Source organism: Mya arenaria, chromosome 4 (assembly GCF_026914265.1).
Source record: "Mya arenaria isolate MELC-2E11 chromosome 4, ASM2691426v1".
Taxonomy (NCBI): Eukaryota; Metazoa; Mollusca; class Bivalvia; order Myida; family Myidae; genus Mya; species Mya arenaria.
The window spans coordinates 12,670,136-12,691,279 of record NC_069125.1 but is presented as its reverse complement, the minus strand read 5'-3'; the positions used below and the strand labels follow the sequence as shown (position 1 = coordinate 12,691,279).

Here is a 21,144-nt window from a genome sequence, read left to right as displayed (position 1 = left end):
ATGTCATCCATATTTAGTTCACCAATGACTCATGAGACTTAATTTATGCATTTTCCATGAAATTTGCATCACCAACATTGAATTTCAGATGTTATACAATTATTTTTTTGGCACCGGATTTCAAGACATCAATCATCATTAACTATTTTCCTCCAATCCTAGTACCAGTTTTGAAGAAAGCTTAGCTCTATCTATCAGATTACGTATATTTTAATAAAATAAAATCAACACATATTCGGAATATGTTTTCTGAATGGTATAGTTTCCAAACTCCGAACCCGGTGTGACAAAACAAGCGTAATGAAAATGCTTTAAAAGGCCATTGAATAAAAGAGAGGACTTGTTTTACAATGATTTATAACAATTTACGTTTATCTTTTAGAACTGTTAATACAGATACCTAATATTAAACATTAGAAAAACTATCAATCAAATATTCACATATTATCAAACATAGTTCATCTAGTTCAATTCAATTTTGACTCGAGTTACATCCCTCCATAGTAAATTTGCCATAAGCTGCTTTATAAGACTAGTGTAACGTGTCGTCCGCTTTATATAGACATTTTACTCTTTACTATTTGTAACTAATTATTTTGCAATTCATTCTTGATCGCCAAAGATAAGACTTCTTTCTTCTAACATCACATCACGATAAAAAGCAAGGAATTCTCACGATATCGGTGTCCATGCCTCTTTGGATATCCGAGTAAACACGATACTGGACTTGAACACATTTGAAATTATCACGTTCTAAAGAATAAATTGTGTATGACCAATTTTGTCCTTCAAAAAAGTTGAGTATTAATAACTGTTAAAATAAATCTTTACCTCAAACCTTCCGAAAGTTTCAACTAGGTATCAACATCCATGTTATTTTCATTGAGTTTTTAAGTAAGTGCTCCAAGGGCAGTAACCCATGACTGCCAACTATCAAATCATCAGCAGTCATGAAAGCCACAACCAGCCAACATTCTGTGTTTGTATCTGTTAACACTACGCTCAAGCGACAATGATAGTAAAACTTGTAGAGAAAACAATTTTTTGTTCAACTCCTATGTGGTCTTATCACCTGAACATTTTGTTATTTTCATTCACCATCTAAAATACACCATTTAATGAACAGCATGATTAAAAGCTAATGAGTTTATAAAGCTAATGAGTTTATAATTACGTTCGGCGCAATAGGTTGGCACTGAAGGTAAGCCGTCCATATTTAATACAAACACTTGCTACTGGTAAAGTTTTATTTAAAAATTACAAAATATAAAGTTTAAAAATGTTTAAAGATTTTAATGGTTAGCTTATTTTGATAAAGGCATTATGTTATTTGAGGAATTTGCTAAACAATCATAGTAAAAATTTGTTTTAATGGTTAATCAATATAAATCAATTATAGAAATAATCTTGTTGTTAATATCTAAAATGCACTTTCACATCTTTGCATCATAATGATTGATGGCTTACATTAAATTTTACTGATTTAACAATTATTTTTCTGTGCAAACTTTTTCATTGAAAAATGTCTATTTCTAATTTCAGTATGTACTTCAGACTAGTACATTTTTAAAAAAGATTGCGAAACTTTTTTTTAAAATTTCAAGTATTCAAGGAAAAAGTTGTGTTTAAACAGCTTATTGTGTTTAAACTTAGTTGTTTTAAGATACCTTTTAGAATGCTTTTTCATGTGAATTTTCTTTTTTTCATAATTGCATATTTTGGAGAGAATATATTTAAAAATAAATATTGAAATAAAACGATATTTCTCGCTTTCACCTGTTTTAAGAAAACACAACATTGTTTTCAAATGATAAATACTTTTTGTAATAAAGATGCATTAAACGCGCTTCAGTTTTTTCGATATGTCATATAATTTAATTATGAATATAGTTTATGATTGCAGGAAAATGTTCGAGAAGATGGGAGAAGGATAAGGATATCCATATATGGTTATAGTAATGGTAGAAGAGGAATGCGAAAAGATGAGAAAGGAAAAGACGAGACTGGTAGAAGGGAAGGAAAGACGAGTTAGGAGTGGAAGGTATGGATGGATGGGTTTAATAGGAAAGGAAAGGAATTACGAGAGGGGGGAGAGAGGAAAGCAGAGAAGGGAGAGGATAGGAAATAAGTTAGGGGAGAGAAAATGAGAGGCAAGGTGAGAGGAGAGGAATGACAAAGGAGAGAGGGGAAGGGATAGGAAATAAGAGAGGGGGAGAAAATGAGAGGAAAGCAAGGTGAGGGAAAAGAGCAAAGAGAAAGGAAGAGGACGGAAGAGAGGGGAAGGGAAAAAAGTGAGGGGATATAAAATAAGAGGAAAGCAAGGTGAGAGGAGATGAAAGAGAAAGGAAGAGGAAAGGAGAGAGGGGAAGGGAAAGAAGTGAGGGGAGATAAAATGAGAGGAAAGAAGAAAGATGAGAGCAGAGGAAAGGGAGAGGAAAAGGAAAGGAGAGGAAAGCAGAGAGGAGAGGAATGAAAAGAGAGGGAAGGAGAGGAAAGCAGGGAAGTAAGAGGAGAGGAAAGCAGAGAGTAAAGAAAAGAGGGGAGCGGATAGGAAAGAACAAATATGGAATGAGGGGAAAGCAGACAGGGAAGAGGTGAATAAATAAATGAAATTGGGAGGAAAGCTGAGAGGAAAGAAGAGAGAGAAATGAGAGGGAATGAGAGAAAAGCAGAGAAAAGGGATAGGAAAGCGGTAGGAGAGAAAAGATGGGTAGAGGAAGAAAGATAATAGGTGAAAGATAGGAAGTTTAAAGAGAGAGGGAGAAGAAATGGAAATAAGAAAGAGACGAGGGAAGGACAGAAGATATATAGAGCGGTGTAAGAGTTAAAGGTGAGAAGTGGGGAAGGAAACGGAAGAACGTTTAAGAGGGAAAGGTGAGAAGAGAGGGGTTGTAAAGGGGAAGGGAAGACGGAAGAGATGACATTAAAAGGGAGAGTTGAGGTGAAATGTGAGAAAGAGGGAAATTAGATATAAGAGTAAATTTTAGCGGAGAGATATTTTGAGGAGACAAAGAGACGAGTATTGTTGAGAGAACGGAGAAGCGAAATGGAGAAAGAGAAAATGAGAGTGGAAGCGAGAGCACTTAAGCAACGGTAGTAAAAAAGAAAATTTGTGCGATAGTTTTCGTAACGTGCGCGACACGCCTTGAATGAAAAAGGTTGGAAAGTTTCATACCGATAGTACATATTAAATTGATCCTGCTATTTTTAGAGTACATGATTCTTTTGGGGAGGGGAATCAGTCGACGACATGATTGCACTAGCTGATTTAAAGGGGGGGGGGATATGCCCGGCGCGCGCCCCCTCTAAAATCGCCCAAGTTTATTTTTTATTTTATTTCGGGAGAAAAGGTAATATAAAACGCTAATATGCACCATTTTTTACTACAAATTGTTAATATTTCTTGAGGGAGTAGCTTTAAACCTCCACGCAAATAGTGTATACCATACACTTCCTGTTATGAGGTAGGGGCGTATGTCGATAGGTTGCACCCTTAAGTTACGCCGCCTCTAACATCAATTGCTGGATCCACCCCTGGAATGTGCTTTTTCTTTTCCTTTCATCAGTATCATTCGTTTTTTATCCATAATTATTCCCAAACGGTAGTTCTAATCCATCGACACCTAATTCATTATATATTAGTGTTAGGCAAATTTAGTTACGAACTCTCATAATAAGGCCAAATACAATTCTTTGTTTCTCAAGCACCGCTGCATTCATTTGTTCACATCCCGATTCCTTTATTATTATTGTTTCCAATTAAAAACAATAACAGTCTTTTTTGTTTATTCAAAATCTTTTTTAATATTAGATTAATTGATTTTGTTTCTGCTGTTGATGATATATTAAATCAAATTTAAATAAAGCTATATCTAACTTATTTATATGCCATTTTAAATGCTTTTAACATCTCATGAAGATGTTGATGTATTAAAATTTATGTCAGACAAATAAATAATAATAATTTGAAAAAGAAATGAAATAAGATAAACAAAACAAAAACAAAAAAATCAGCACCTCCTTTTCGTTTTTTTTTTTTAAAGTGGATGAGAAACTAAAGATTAAAGTTCTCTTGCCCTATTTAAGCTTCCCATATAATATCTACCGCAGTCACAAAACACTTCGTGATTTTTGTTGGCATATGTTGGTTTGTTGATAATATCTGGATGCTTGTTTACTCGGTTAGATAGACGGATTGATTTTTTTTATTTCCATCATAGATTAAAGCATAACGTGTTTACAAACAATTACCTGTTAATGGATTAACATGAAATACAAAATGTGCAAATACAACATTTTGTGGTTGACATTATATTTTGTCCAATGAGAAGGCAGTTTTTTCTCAACAATTTATTTATTTCAGCTCATCAGCGTTCAGACGTTATTGATTTTAATCAGATGAAGCGTTAGGTACAAACAGTGGCTGGCCCCCAGTTAGTGGGTAGTTAACACGATAGTATGTAGACCACTAACACACTTCAAGAGTGTGAGTATGTTCTTACAAATCATGGTTAAACAATGTTAATATGTTCTTAAAACTGCACTCTCACAGATTGAACGTTTTGACAACTTTTTTTTTTTTGTCTTCGAAAGAGCCAATTTTTGTGAACATCCATGGAAACCAGTTATATAAGACTGCTGACAAAAACTAGATCGCAGATTTCTATAATTAAGCTCAAAAATTGATGATTTATGTATTTTTTTAAACCGTTAGTTTAAGATTAACCATAGTATTAATTTTCGAGCGGAAATATGAAAATATGCAATCTGATCTTTTATCAGCAATCTTTTATTATTGGTTTGCAGTTATTTACGCAAAAATTTGCTCTTTCCAAGACAAAAAAAATAAAAAGTTGTAAAAATGATATATCTGTGAGAGTGCAGCTTCAAACAAAATCAATGGTAGCACTAGGTAGCATCAAACCATTTATTTTGTAAGTACATTCAACCAATCTTTAACCACTACTTAAGGGATGCAATATTGCAACCTGGACATTTATAATGCTGTCGTCCCAAATCACTAAATGCCGCCGGCCGACGTTGTAAATGCCAGTTTTCACTAAATATCGGCCGGTGGCAGGACTGCGGCAGTTACGATCGGCCGGCGGCAGTCGGCATTTTAGACGTTGCCAGCAAGCAGCTGAGATTTTAAGAAAAAGTTAAATTTCTGGCGACGTCGTGGCGATTTTTTCTATTTTTGCAAATCGGCAGGTGGCAGGGCGGGCGCATTTTTTGTTCGCGCGGTGGCAGGCAAGTGGCAGGCGGGGCGCAGGGCGATTTTTCCTCCGCGATCGAGACCTCAAGAGTCTACAAAAATCGACCGGTGACTGCTAGAAACTAACTCCCACTCTCCAGCACCCGGCCTGCCACCGCTCTGCCACCGACATGCCACCGCCCGATTTCAATATATCGGCCGGTGGCAGCGCGGAGGCTGGGAGGCGGCAGTCAATGTCGGTAGGTGGCAGGACTGCGATCTGCCGATTTCAGACTACCAGACATTAGTTTATAATGAATTATCGGGCGGGCGCAGAGCGGTGGCAGCTAGATCGCTCAATCGCCGACCGGCGGCAGTTGTAAATGGGCTGTCCCCCGCCAGGTCGCAGGGCGTTGGCAGTTTAATTCTAGCTGCCGCCGCCCTGCCACCTAACTGCCACTTGCCGGATATTTTGGGGTGTCACGTTTCCCGCGAGCCTTTGAAACCAACTGCCGCCGACAGGCGGCATTTTGTTGGCAGTTATATGTGACTGCTCTCAGCGATGTGTAAAATATCGACCGGCGGCAGCCAACATCACGACTCTGCCGATGTCTAAAATCGGCCGGCGGAATTTAGCAATTGTGACGCTAGCATATTAAACGTATAAATCATTTATTATAATTACATACATTTCACAATTCACCGTAAGCACCGTTTTATACGGTGTACCAAGTGGCCCAAAAGCTCAAAATATGACAGTATCCTATCGAAAATAACAACAGCTGCATGTTGATAGCTGTAGCTGTAATCTACAGCTGTTTTTGTCGTTCAAAGTCCAGCTATAATTATAAAATACAACTGAAGCTTTACTTTTGTCGACAGCTACAACTGCAATTTATCACCTCTTTTACGTTTATTTATAGATACAGCTGTACATTAAAGCTGCACTCTAACAGATATATCATTTCTACAACTTTTTTTTATTTTTTGTCTTGGAAAGAGCAAATTTTGCGAAAATTTCTGCAAATCAATGATATAAGATTGCTGACAAAATATCAGATCGCAGATTTTCATATTTCCGTTCGAAAATTAATGTTTTATGGCTTAAAAATGATACCATCCGTTTAAGAAAAATGCATAAAACATCAATTTTTGAACTTAAATATAAAAATCTGCGATCTAATATTTTGTCAGCAGTATTATATAACTGTTCCATGGATTTTCGCAAAAATTGGCTCGTTCCAAGACAAAAAAAAATAAAAAAAAAGTTGTTAAAACGTTCAATCTGTGAGAGTGCAGTTCAAAAGCTTTAGCGATAAATGTACAACTGTATTTGTACTTTCAAATACAGCTGTATGCGTATTTTCAAATACAACTGCTGCCATACAATACAGCTGCAGCTATAAATTTACATCTGTAACTTTAGATTTGCTTTATTGTTGTTATTAGTACACTTTTGGCAACTTAGTACGCAATAGTTTTATATTCTCTATATCATCCGTGGTATTATAATGAGTCTATTTATATAGTACTTTAGACGTTTAAATTACTTTTTACGTTAACATCATTTTCGGATGAATTAACATACATTTCGTTTAACTTGACACACATATTATTCTAATTTTAAGCGATCAGTTAATCTTAGCCAAGATCTGCCATCGCGAGAAGGCGACGTCCCAACTGCACTGACACTTATGCACTTATTAAATATGTCGTTATGACGTGGATGTTGCTAGTGTAAATATAAGAAAGAAGAAAACACATCATATTTTGATATTGAATTTTCTTTTGGATGTGTTTTTTGGCATGAATCTTACTTCATATAATATTATTCTTCGATCAAACATCGAAATCCTTGTGCCAAATACTGATGTCCTCCATTCATTGAACGAGTTGTACACGTAGGTCAAGAATAAATTTACAACCGGGACGTCCATAGGTTTCAGCAATTGTCGAAACACATTTTCATCTTTGTATGCTCCCCTACAAAAATCGATGGTAAGCGGATTTGTACTCGCCCATACTGTAAGGAGATGCACATAATTATTATCATCACATTCCGGTTCAGTGATTTTTTTCACTGAGTTGTTCGCCCTTATATTTTTCTATATTATGTTTTAGAACCAGTCCGTTCTATTGTGCGTATCCGGGCTTTTCCCCCCGCTTTTAATGAAAATGAACATTATGGGAGGCTTTAGTTACAAAAGGACATGTTTACATTGTTAGCACGTTCTGGTTCGATGATTTTTCACAGATAATGGTCCCTTTTTTATTTCTAAATAGTTTTATAGGGGTCCATTCGTCATTTCCAATCTGTACCCTTACGTGCAGCAAACATCGATTCCTGCGACGACTATGTGGTCTACAGTTGTGTTTTGTTTATGCAATTATTCTGAGGGACTTCCTCATAATTACAGAATACCCTCCAGCTAGTACAGGATTAGGAATCACGTGATCTAAAGGGGTTCTCATATGGGTCACCACGGGCCACAGCCGATGTAAATAAACAAGTACATGTAAGTGACAAACCGTGTAACCTCCAGCTTTTTAGGGTTAAATTGGTATTTAAAATCAATGTTTTTAAATCTCTAATGTGTATGTGTAACACTCAAATGTCGAAATACAAAAAGTTGTGTAAATTTGTGAAGGAAATAGTAAAACTGTTCTAAATGTTAATATATTTGTACTGTACAATAACACATGTATCCGATACTCTATAACTCTCGACATATTCATATAAAGCATTGTATAACATATGTCTCTCCCGTTCTATTTGCTTTGTACTTCTCTTTGAATGTTAACTTTTTACAACAGCCTCGTTGTTATTATGTATTTCTTTTTCACATGCTCATGCTGTCATGTTACATGAACTGAGTTGTTTGAAAAATAAAACTTGGAAAAACTTGGAAACTAACAAGAAAAAACAAACAATATACAGGACCGTTATATATTTTTAGTCTTTTAGACTTCGCCATCAATTTAATTATACAATCATTAAAACAAACCGTCTATCGCATTGTATCGTTGAACGCTGAACGTATCAACATCAGTCAGTAAGATTCGATGCGTCGTACAGAACGATATCAATTTTATATAAATGTTTGACATCTTTTCTTCTTGCAATTGTATCATCTGGTGTCTAGTCCCTTTAAGTTAAAATTTTAATTGTCGACCATTGTTCGTTCGTCAGCCGTATATATTCGTAGTCTGTCTTTACCAAATGTCAACCAAGATATTTCCTTGTATTCGTACATGGAATTGTACCTGCAATCAAACTTAAAATATCATCATAAAATTATGAAATATATATATGTATTTAATTATATTCAGTTCATCACTGTTAATGACACAGAACGTCAAGGTGATTTCAAAATGCCTTTGCAGTGCAAAAATCAAGGAAAGTGACAAATGAAACTAGAAATTCCATTTCCCATTTTAAAGATTGTAAACGTTCGGAATACGTCGGCCCTTTTCCATCGAAAACAACCTCGGATGAATATGGACGGTTTACAATGTCAGAATTAGTTAAATTTAACTACGCTGCAAGTAGATCGCGTAGTGATTTTAATTTAACAGTTAAACCATAGGGCTTAACTCTTAGAGATCTAATTTATTTATTCAGTAATGCATCTCACTGGCAATCAACGCAACAATCAATTAATACTCTTATTTGTCTTTTTACGAACAACTGATACTGATTGTCCGGCATACATACGAGGTTGTTTTTGATGGAAAATGGCCGAGGAGTTCCTATTGGATTGTTAAGTGAAACTAGAAATCTTAATGGCTATTGTAACAAAGAAAATCGAATAAAATAAAGGAGTATCGAATAAGTACCAAATACGTTACTACCAGTCTATACTACTCTGTATTAGACTGGTACCTATGTTACTTTTTGGAAAAGAAAACAAGGGTGCCAGTCTCTATTTGGATATAGTTTAGTCAAAACGTCTCCACGTGAAACGAGTTTGGTATCCGAAAAAGTGTAAATGCTGTTAAAACTACTCTGTTTTAGTATTATTCTTCTATTTACTGGCATACTTTAAAGCTGCACTATCACAGATTTTTATTATCTTGGACCGAACCATTTTTTTACGAAAATGCATGGAAACCAATGATATAAGACTGCTGACAAAAATCAGATGGCAGGTTTTCATATTTATGCTCATAAATTGATGTGTTATGCATTTTAGTTAGTATCTCTTTTAGCCATACGTCATTAATTTTCGAACGTTAATATGAAAAACTGATCTTTTGTCAGCAGTCTTATATCACTGGTTTTCAGATATTTACGTAAAAATTGCTTATTCCAAAACAAAAAATATAAAAAAATGTCAAAACGGTAAATCTGTTTGTGCAGCTTTAAAGCTTCACTGGTCAATTCCTTACTTATACACAATGGCACAGCACGACACAACATACAAAAAACATCAACATATCATAAATCACTAAATGTTTGGCATCGCAAATGTGCCCCAACAATGGTTGACAAAGAGGGCTGATGGACGCTCGGCATCACAAACGTGCCCCAACAATAGTTGACAAAGAGGGCTTGGGGACGCTCGGCATCACAAATGTGCCCCAACAATGGTTGACAAAGAGGGATCACAAATGTGCCCAAATAATGGTTGACAAAGAGCACGAAACTACAAAAATAAAGAATACAAGCTGTTTTCAAGACAAAAAACGTTGGAGTTGACCTATTGATAGTTGCAAGTATTGGGGCTACCCAATTGGCACATACGATGAAATCTCTGTGGATCGACCGACTAATATAAACATTAACGGAGCAGTTGCATTTTGGAGTGTTTTTGTTTTTGTGTTAACTGAAAGACAAACACATTTAAAATAAGAAAGGATACAGTGTTTCCTTGAATAATGGTTTTGAAATGTCTGGAAGATACGTCCATTTGTCATTTTCTTTAAAGTGTATTTTATAGCTGTTGTCTTTGTTGTGATTCATTTGAAATGCTTTGCTGTACATAAAGTTAATTGCTCACCGTATGTCAACTGTACATTTTTGGCAACAACACTGTAACGAGAGTTTGCGATGTGTTTCAACCGAAATTGCAATGGAGACAATATCAAACCACAGCTTATGAACACAAACAAAAACTAGAAAGGGAATAAATGTCATTTTCATATGTTTAACAGTTACGGAATACTTAAAGACAATAGAACAATTATAATTGACAGGCGCGTAGCTGCCTATACTCAAGTACGCAGCTGAATCCATATTATGATTCTGACTAAAACATCAGCCATTTGCCGAGTTATTTGTTGATTTATGATTCTGAAACTGTTCATTTTCCTCTACCAAATGAGGCACCACAGAGCGCATAGAATGCACGAATTTGCACCATTGTTTCCGAAAATTTCCGCATGGGGGAAAGGAAGGAGCATGCCCCCTACCACTATTATTAATCCTCACGAATAGAGGGCTAGCCACGCCCGATTGCATTTAACTTTAAACTTACAGCTCATAAATTACATATAGTGATTTATTTTTTTATAAACATTCCGGTACAACAATTTGTAATGTCACCTATACATATATATTTACATTAACACTTCATTCCTTAACGATGGTTGTTGTTTATCAATTTCACATTATTTCTGTATAAAGTGCAATGGCATTTCCCATTGATATCGCGTGCGTTTGTTCGATACTTCTGTCCTGTCATTGGGCGCAATAATACTAATGGGCGGGGCGTATTTACTACGGAACTATTTTTTTTCAATGAAATCGTAGTAAAATTATTGGCAACATGCTAAACTGTAATTTGCAGTAAAGCAGTTAAAACAAAATAAGCAACGATAATTTGATTGATTTTAATGTAGATGATTTCATGATGAATGGAACAGTTGAAGAAATATTAAATTACAATGATGACGACTTATTTCGGAATTTGGAATTGACATTTCGTAAAAATAAATCATCTGACAAAACATGAAATCGAGGAAATGAAACAATAACATATTGTAGTGCACCCAGCAACGTCCATAAGAAAGAGCCCAGTTCAATACTAAATCCGTTCGCGTCCTCTGGCTTTCCTTTCGCGAAAAGTTCACGTTACCCCACCCACCGCCACTGTCGTTTCCACAGAGACGTTTCATCCTCATTGAATGTTTACTTCCAAAGAAATGACAATTAATGCACTTGCTGATTTGTCCAATACCGTATTCTAACATGATTCACACACCAACTGATTCTTCAAAATAACACTCGACAAGTAAATCGACTGGAATTTCTCTCTAATTTGAAAACTCGATCGTGACTTAACAAACCCTAGTATCGGGTATTATCGCGAGATATAATGAGAACTTTGTAGGTTGCGATATTTTTGTTGTTTTCTTGTTATTGTTGATTTTTCATAACTCAAGTTGTATTTTTCTAGTTGTAATGCAGTTATAATACGTATTTATAATATACTTGACCTTGAAAATATAGAAAATAAACATATAAATAAGGAACTATTTTATATGCGCATTCATTGTTGTATAAAATTAGGTTACGATATCTGTTCTAATTTACCCACCGTTGAGAACAACGAAAGAAAGAAAAAAGAGAAAATGCTCTTGAATAATCTATTTATTTTAGTAGAAATGTAGATTTAAATAAATGTAAATATAAGTATTAAAATTCGACATGTTGCATTTTATTGGGGTATGGTATGCAATGGCGCAATTCAAAATGCCTTCGGACTCCACCCATTTTGAACAGCCCCATTGCATACCATACCCCAATAAAATGCAACATGTCGAATTTTAATCCTTAAATAATACTTGGATTTTGAACACAAAATATGTGGAAACGTTTGAGTATGAAGCATAATAAAAATACTGAAATATATCACACTTTAATTTCATAGTTAATTAGAGTCTCGTCCATGTTCATACATGCAATACATATATTCATGAATCAGATAGTACATGTACATGGCCATTCTTAAAGAATTACAAGAGACTAAAACAATAATCACAATACATATCTTATACTTATTTATCAAATAAACAAATACAAAGTAATGTATTTTTTCTTATCGTAATCGTAAAACAGTCAAATAATGACTGTGTTTATATTTACTCAAAGGAAACTTGTTTCTCCCACCTCAGATAAGTAGATCCCAAAATTTTGCGATGCTGGAAATTCTTATCGTGTCCACGGGCAAAGATAAAACAAGTACCAGTATGGAACTCCTTTTTAATAATCATCACACAGTTACCTCCCTTGTTGAAGACCGTCGTCTGTAGCATCATAGAAACCTTGTCTTTTTGCAATATTTAAAATCCAAATTAATTTTGGTGTTGGTAAAAAGTGTTTGCCCTCCATTCAAGAAATAATGCTGCGCTCTTCACAGAACTTTTTAAAGAACGATTTGATTGTTTACATAAGCTAAATCACTGCGCGCATATCCATGACAACCACGAATTATCACATATCTATACGCACATTATTTTCACTACGCACAAAAGAGTTCCATCGAAAAACCCCACATTTTTTACTTTATTTTTTAACTGAGGAGGGAGAAAATGCATCTACCATAGCCGCGTGTTTAAGATAGGTTCACCCAATCCCTCACGCAGGGTGTTCTGCGGAAACTCGGTAAACCTCGTTTTTTCGCAAAACACCCCCCTACTTGTGGCCACAAGTTATTAAGTTGTGGCCTCAAGTTACTTAGTTGTGGCCACAAGTTATTAAGTTGTGACCTCAAGTTACTAAGTTGTGGCCACAAATTATTAAGTTGTGACCTCAAATTACTAAGTTGTGGCCACAATTTACTAAGTTGTGGCCTCAAGTAACTAAGTTGTCGCCTCAATTTACTAAGTTATAGCCTCAATTTGCTAATGTGTGGCCTCAATTTATTAAGTTTTGGCCTCAAGCTACTAAGCTGTGGCCTCAATTTACTAAGTTGTGTCCACAATTTACTAAGTTGTGGCAACAATTTACTAAGTTTTGGCACAATTTACTAAGGTTTGGCATCAAGTAACTAAGTTGTGTCCACAATTTACTAAGTTGTGGCAACAATTTACTAAGTTTTGGCACAATTTACTAAGTTTTGGCCACAAGTAACTAAGTTGTGGCCACAATTTACTTAGTCTAAGTTTTGGCCACAAGTTACTAAGCTGTGGCCACAATATGAATTATGTGTTGCGGATGTCACCCCTGTGCCACCGTACTAATCACATTAATTTTATATCACTACAAATGTAAAGTTTACTCATTTTCATGCTCTATTTCAAACTCCGAGCGAAAGTTCTGTTGTTCATGATTAGTAGTTACTAAACGCATTTGTTTGCTATTATTTTGTCCATGCATGCGATAGCTAGTTTGTTGTCTTGGTTTACTTCCGTCAGTTATGCACGTTTCATTGTCCATGATGACGTCATCATTCAAACCTTTAATTTCATCACTATGTACAAGCCATCGTGGTTCCCGGCATGTCTGTCTAGCATACCAGACTATTACTCCTATAATAGTGAGCACCAAGAAGCCGGAGATCACACTACTAGCAATAACCAGGTACGTGGACATGTGCTGACTGTCACCACGTGGTATCTCAACGCCGCATTCGTTACCCACACATTCTGAAGTGAAATACATGTGCATCTTAAAGGTTAGTTATGATCCTTAATCGTCTTCTACACATTCTGGAATAAAACACATTTGCTACTGAAACGTGAAGAATACATGTAGATTGATGCCAAAATAACAACAATTTTTTTTTTATCTTATTCCATTGTTATATTTAACTCATTTTACTTCACTGATAAAACAAACTGAAAAACGTATGATAAAAAACGATATTTTGGCGCCTTTTAACTGAGTTATTTGTGGCCAGGTATGTAATTGTTTTTTTTTAATTAAGGCTTTTATGTTTTAGCTGTACACAGATCAGTTTTGTTTTTATCAGTTAAGTCAATGCCGTTCTTATATCATGCAAGTTTTGAAATAAAATACATGTTCAACCTTAAGGTTGATTATGGAAGACTTATGCTTGAAAATGATCTTGAAACACGAGATGTTCTGGAGATCTCTGGGGTGGTTTTCAATATGCAACTTAGGTCAATCACATAGTCAAACATCATCGACTCTATTCACTTTATAGCTCCGTTATCTATATCAGGCAATCCTATTTGCTTCATCTTTCTTTGATCCATTTAAGATCAGTATTGAATTTCAATCACATAGTCAAACATCATCGACTCTATTCACTTTATAGCTCCGTTATCTATATCAGGCAATCCTATTTGCTTCATCTTTCTTTGATCCATTTAAGATCAGTATTGAATTTCAATCACATAGTCAAACATCATCGACTCTATTCACTTTATAGCTCCGTTATCTATATCAGGCAATCCTATTTGCTTCATCTTTCTTTGATCCATTTAAGATCAGTATTGAATTTCACCCAGGAACTAAACTAGAGCCAAGGTATTAGGAACTTGTTAGGTTACAGTCCGTCCCTATATACACTTAAACCCAATAGCGCATATATTGATTTAATCAACTACAAAACTTTTCTGACAATTTTGAAAAATAACACTTACCAATGCAATAACTAATACACGAAACTAATGGTATAAATATTACGATAAAAAAGATATTAGAAAACAAAACAATAGCCAGTAGCAGGATACAAGCCCGTGTACTCGGGGTCATCATAACCATTTCACCATTGTAGGGGGTTTATGTTACATATAATCACAATTTAAAAATTATGGCGTAATTTATCAACAATGTAATGTAAGTTGTGAACATTTGATTGCTTAAAGTCGTTGTTTAAGGTTGTTTGAACACACTTAAAAACAAATGTATCATTTTCGTGACAGGTTTTACTTTCAGGTATTATTATGGTAATGAGATGTTTAATTTGTTTACACTGCTAGTTAACTGTTATTGCTATATTCGTAAATATTATTTTGATTACTACTACTGCGTTTTGATCCAGGAGGTTATATTAGTCTTGAGTGGATTTTTTAGGGTTCGGATTAGCCGAGGGGTATCAAACGCTGCCAAAATCCACGAAATCGAAAATGACACCCGGATCAAAACGCAGTAGGAATAACCCTTTTAGTATATACATTTCTGGTTAAAATCACTAAAAAAGACAGATGATATCATTATAATGTCATTTTATAGGACGCACTATTTTGTTTATTATGACGTCATTTTATAAAAACGTCTTACAAAATGACGTCATAACGAGTAATGATAGTTGTTATGACGTAACGTCAGCAAAGTGAAATACGGCCGTATTGTACTGGAATGGAAAACGGACTAGTGTATTTTGCGATATGTATTTTATTTGGATTTATGATGGGAAAAAACACAGTTATTGCTTAGAGTAGAGAGTGAAGCTTTAATTTGATAAAATTATATTCAAGATGAAGAAAAGATTTTTTTCTTCTTTAAATAAAAGAAAGATTGTTTTTACGATATATTAATAAACATTTTCGAATATCAAAAACCAGCGTCTAGAAAGAACGGTCGTGATTGCGTACATGCTCAGTTTTTAATTGCACAAACGATGAATGCCGACGTAATAAATCATGCGCTAGCAGTATAATATCGTACATAGGTGTCCCAGATGTGTTTATTAATAATACTGCAACACTGTACAAGATGCAGTAATGTTTATAATGAAGTTTACATTTGACGTGAAGTTATATTTTTGAAAAACACCATACTGGTGCTACTATTATTCTATCATATATTAAAGGGAGGTAATAAGAAACCATTTTACTATGACTATATAGTCATCTTATTAAGATATGATGTAATAAAGGCAGGTAATAAAACGCCATTTTACTATGATTATATAGACATTTAATTAAGATATGATATATTAAAGGGAGGTATTAAAACTCAATTTTACTATGATTATATAGTCATCTTATTAAGATATGATATATTAAAGGGAGGTAATAAGACACAATTTTACTATGATTATATAGACATTTAATTAAGATATGATATATTAAAGGGAGGTAATAAAACTCAATTTTACTATGATTATATAGTCAACTTATTAAGATATGATATATAAAATGGAGGTTATAAGACATAATTTTACTATGATTATATAGTCATCTTATTAAGATATGATATATTAAAGGGAGGTAATAAAACTCAATTTTACTATGATTATATAGTCATCTTATTAAGATATGATATATTAAAGGGAGGTAATAAGACACAATTTTACTATGATTATATAGTCATCTTATTAAGATATGATATATTAAAGGGAGGTAATAAAACTCAATTTTACATGTATAGCCATTTTATTATTTTGTTTCTTTAAGGTGCCCTCTTGCAGATTAACGTTTTCGACATTGTTTTTAACTTTTTGTGTCAGAATAAGCTTACTTTGGTATCAATATCTTCAATTCTGTTATATAATATAAGTCAGGATAGAGCAGATCTCATTTGTTTGGAAAACTACCGCAATCAAATCTTTAAGCGTAAGTTACACTTTTAGCCAAAAAGCATCAATTTTCGAACTTTAATATGAACAAAATGCGATCTGATCTTTTTGTCAGGAGTCTTGTATCACTGGTTTCCAGACATTGACGCAAACATTGGCCAATCTGTGAGAGTGCAGCATTTAATATTTTATATAATGCCAATATAAAAATGCTTTCGTCGAAAACATTAAAAATATTTAAACTCAACAGTTTATTTTTTTACCAATTACATTTTTTTGTGCTTATGAAGGATTGATTACCTTACTTTAAAGATGAAATAATAAAATATGTTGTAAAGATAAAATAACGTAAAAAAGTTCCATCCTGTCATTCTCATTCATCAGAGGTTTGACAATGCTACATCTCACGCATGGTTTGCATGGCATAATCGCTCTGTTGTAAGAGAATGACATTATCTCTGTCGGAATGCAATATTTTGCCTCGAATGCAGTTTTTAAACAAACATAACTTGACTAGTTCTTCACCATTTGAAATGAAACCTAGCACAGTCTTCGCAGCTTACAGAGCCCCGCCTTCAGTCTTTTACCAGAGTTTAAAGCTGCACTCTCACAGATTTACCGTTTCGACAACTTTTTTATTTTGTTTTTTGTTTTTGAATGAGCCAATTTTTGTGTAAATATCTGCAAACTAGTAATATAATACTGCCGACAAACGATCAAATCCCAGATTTTTATATTTCCGTTCAAAAATTGATGTTTTATTGCTTTATTTTTTTAACGTCATTTTTTGAACTAAACTTAATAAATCTCCGATCTGATTTTTTTGTCAACAGTCTTATATCACTGGTGTCCATGCATGTTCATATAACTTGGCTCAATCCAAGACAATAAATAAAAAAAAAGTTGTCATAACGTTCAATCTGTGAGGGTGCAGCTTTAACAGAGAATGAAGTTTCTTAAAACAAACCTTTTCACGAAACCGCCGCCTGATGGAGCGCTGTCAAAAGATTATTTTGGAAACAGGTTTGTCGTAGTGTTAGATGAAACTAACCACCTTATCAAACTCCGATAATACGAAGACGGGTCTCTGTAAGTGGCATTGACTGCCATTTGTTTATTCAAAATGGTGAAGAAAAATAGTAGTTATCTTTGTTTTAAGTCTTCGTTACCTAGAAGCAAAATATTGTATTCCGACGTAGCATTTATGACGTAATATATCACGTGATATACCCACACCAATCTTTTTAGCTTCAAAATGAATATAAAAGCATATTAAAGGGACTCGTCCACGTATAGGGTCTGATATAAACATTATTTTTTGTGAAGAGAAAACTAAAACACGTGTATCAATGATGAAATATTATAAACATTTGCGATCTTTTATTTAAATTATGTGATTATTTAATTTATGATGTTAATTATAATAATAATTATCATTACTGTTATGTAATTATTAAAAAAAGTGTGACAAAAAAGCTTTATTTTGCATAAAAGCATAAGTAACAATGCTTATGAAAATTCGATCTCTAAAAAATCAATCATTTAAGGCTTCGATTTACAAAATTCTGCTCAGGGCTGGTATATTGGTATTAAATGAATCTAAGAACGATGTAGCTAATCGGATTACTTGCTATTAATAACTGGCCAATAGAGTGAATGAAGTCAATGATGTATGACCCTAAGATTGACATAAGTTGCATATTGAATACCACCCAAGGTTTGTTTTTTTAAAAGTTAGTACACTAACTTAATGTCAACACAGTTTTAAAATAATCGTTGACAATATAAATGTAAACAAGAATAAAATAAGTTCATAATAAATTAATTTAGCTTATACTTTTAACAGTCAAGTGTCCGTTATTAAATTTTGATTCCAGGTTAAAATTTGATGACATGTTAAATTTTGATTCCAGGTTCAAATTTGATGACATGTTAAATTTTGATGCCAGGTTAAATTTTGATGCCATGTTAAATTTTGATGCCATGTTAAATTTTGATGCCAAGTTAAAATTTGATGCCATGTTAAATTTTGATGCCATGTTTTATTTTAAATGCTAAATTGTGATGCCATCTTTAATTTTGATGCCCTGTTAATTTTTGATGCTACATTGTGATGCCCTGTTAAATTTTGATGCCATGTTAAATTGTGATGCTTAATTTTGATGCCATGTTATATTTTTATGCTGAATTTTGATGCTTTGTTAAATTTAGATGCTAAATTGTGATGCCATGTTTGATTTTGATGCTGAAATTTGATGCCATGCTAAATTTTGGTGCTGAATTTTGATGCGATGTGATCGAATGTAATTTTGATAACATTTGAAAGGCTTGATAACAACTTTTGTGTCGAATAAATTGTCGAACATACATTACATATACTGTATATAAAGATATGGCAATGTGTATTTTATTTCTTTATTGCAATTGGACGCGGCATGGCAGATATGTCTTTTTTCAAGGTCAAAAATGCAATATTTCAATAATGATGTCGGTGTTATATTTACATACTCTTCGTCATTACAAATTCAAATGAGAGCGAAATACCATGAAGTCATCCGATATCAACCATTCATATTATTGTAAACCGTATACATTACGACAAAGAATAAAGTAAACGCAATAAATCAACTTTAAACATACAGAGTAGCTGAAAAATACTGACAATTGTATGATATTATATCAAATATATATAAAGAAACACTACTACTATGTTAAAGTCACATCAGCTGCAATTTTGATGTAATGAAATTTAAAAGGTACCTGGAAATTTGATATGCTGTAACATGAAATTAACTTCATAAAAATAACAAGGAAATAAAAACAAAATGAATTAAAAACAATTTACCATTTACCACATATTATACCCTCATATTAATCACCCCCTCCTCGCGCCCCGACCCTCATCCTGGTGTATTAGTATTAGATATACCTGAGAGGCAGATTCCAAAGTGCCTGTTACATTTCCCAGTTGAGGGACAGGTAGTGTTACATTTCACGTGACACGAGTACCCATAGAAGCCTCCATCGCACGTCAGGCACAGATCCTGGTGACAATAGGAACAGTTGGACGCGCATGCGCCTATGCAATATCCGTCCTTGTAGGTCAGCCCCGTATCCCGGCAACCATACGTACAGAACCCCGCGGAGTCACAGTGGTCATAGGCACAAATATCACATATCCCTGCTTCCATTTTATTCCAAAATAACTGAATCCACATTAACGTCAACAATAATTTGTTACATTTAAACCTCACTGCACTCCGAAACATTGCTGCACTATGTCTGCATAAGAAAGCAAGATAAATATGAAGTTGTACGGCGAATAGCGAATGTTTATATCACGTAATATACCTGTGTAAAATGGGGACACGAGAAGCCGATGTAATGCGATCATTGTATAAAATGAAAAAAATAAACAGTTGACAAATTGATGTAACAGACACGTATACATCATATAGTTCTATGTTAAGATGTTGAGCACCGTAAGATAATGACTGAAACCACTGGTATGTGAAACGACGAACATTCATATAGTTTTTTAAATAACGCGTTGAATGATTTATGGTTATTAGGATAATGGTAGGTATACAGTTAGTTGAAAAAAGATGTATAGGTTAGAGTTTATTAAAGTGACATTTGTATTTAAAAGCAATGCATACACATGTATAACAAATATGCATTTTGAATGATGAATCTTTAACTACTTACCAAATAATTTTATGGAAAATATTAATTACTTATAACAATATTGAAACCGTGTAGTTAATCATGGCTGAACGTGCTCAAATATTAAATGACTGGTGAGTGCTTAAAGGTTTACAGTGATTAACTATCGTCTCATATGGTAGAAATATGCACTTTTTTATGCACATTTCTTTCAAATTAAACACGGTATCCTACATAAAAACCATTGTTTATTTTATATCTATTCATCCTTTCGGTAAATTAAAACTATTGTATCGATTGTGGTTCATCTTATTTGGGTGTGAGAGTGCATCTTTAAGTAATTTCTTCGTGAATAAGTAACATAGGGTGTTGAAGGCAGGTAAAAGTGTTATGCAACAGTCAATCACGGTCCCCAGGTCCGGGGAATAGCGGGGACTTTGACTTTCGGTATAGCCATCCCCGGGTAGAATCCCCGCCCTGCAGGGACAAACTATGAGTAAAATCCCCGCCAAAAGCCCCCTGCCCTGGGACATCCCAGGTAAGGCCCATTCTCCGCTATTTTCGGTTCGAAAACAAAACCCCAGCATTCACTCGTTACTGCGTGGCTACCTGGAAGATAAAACCACAGCCCATTTTCCACGCTATCCCCGGACCTGGGGGCCTGTGGTTACAACTGACTGGTGCATTATATCAGCCTGTCTTTAGCGAGTATTGCCTCATTTTGGACGAATGTCCAACCTTAATACATTTAAGTAATGGATGGTCCACTGTGGACAAAAATGTCCTCGATACTGTATGGTTAGTTGGAGGCTTGTTTATACTAGCCAAGGTCTCCCGGCAGTGTTAATTCAA

The 21,144-nt window shown here is 34.3% G+C and overlaps 1 protein-coding gene across 1 annotated transcript; it reads right to left on the bottom strand.

Annotated features, from left to right (window-relative positions):
* Window positions 1–11,768: 11,768 nt before the first annotated feature.
* Window positions 11,769–20,053, bottom strand: LOC128232886 (uncharacterized). Its single transcript, XM_052946670.1, has 2 exons — window positions 19,556–20,053; window positions 11,769–13,783 (listed from the first exon to the last, which is right to left on the bottom strand). The coding sequence occupies exons 1-2, from the start codon at window positions 19,893–19,895 to the stop codon at window positions 13,413–13,415; spliced, it is 711 nt and encodes a 236-aa protein (XP_052802630.1). The 5' UTR covers window positions 19,896–20,053; the 3' UTR covers window positions 11,769–13,412.
* Between the last annotated feature and the right edge of the window lie 1,091 nt (window positions 20,054–21,144).

What these genes read in the sequence shown, in the direction of transcription:
- LOC128232886 (XM_052946670.1), bottom strand. Translation starts at nt 19,895, where the DNA reads ATGTTTCGGAGTGCAGTGAGGTTTAAATGTAACAAATTATTGTTGACG. An exon ending in CTTTGGAATCTGCCTCTCAG is followed by an intron (nt 13,784 to 19,555) that starts GTATATCTAATA and finishes ATTTCACTTCAG; the next exon opens with AATGTGTGGGTAACGAATGC.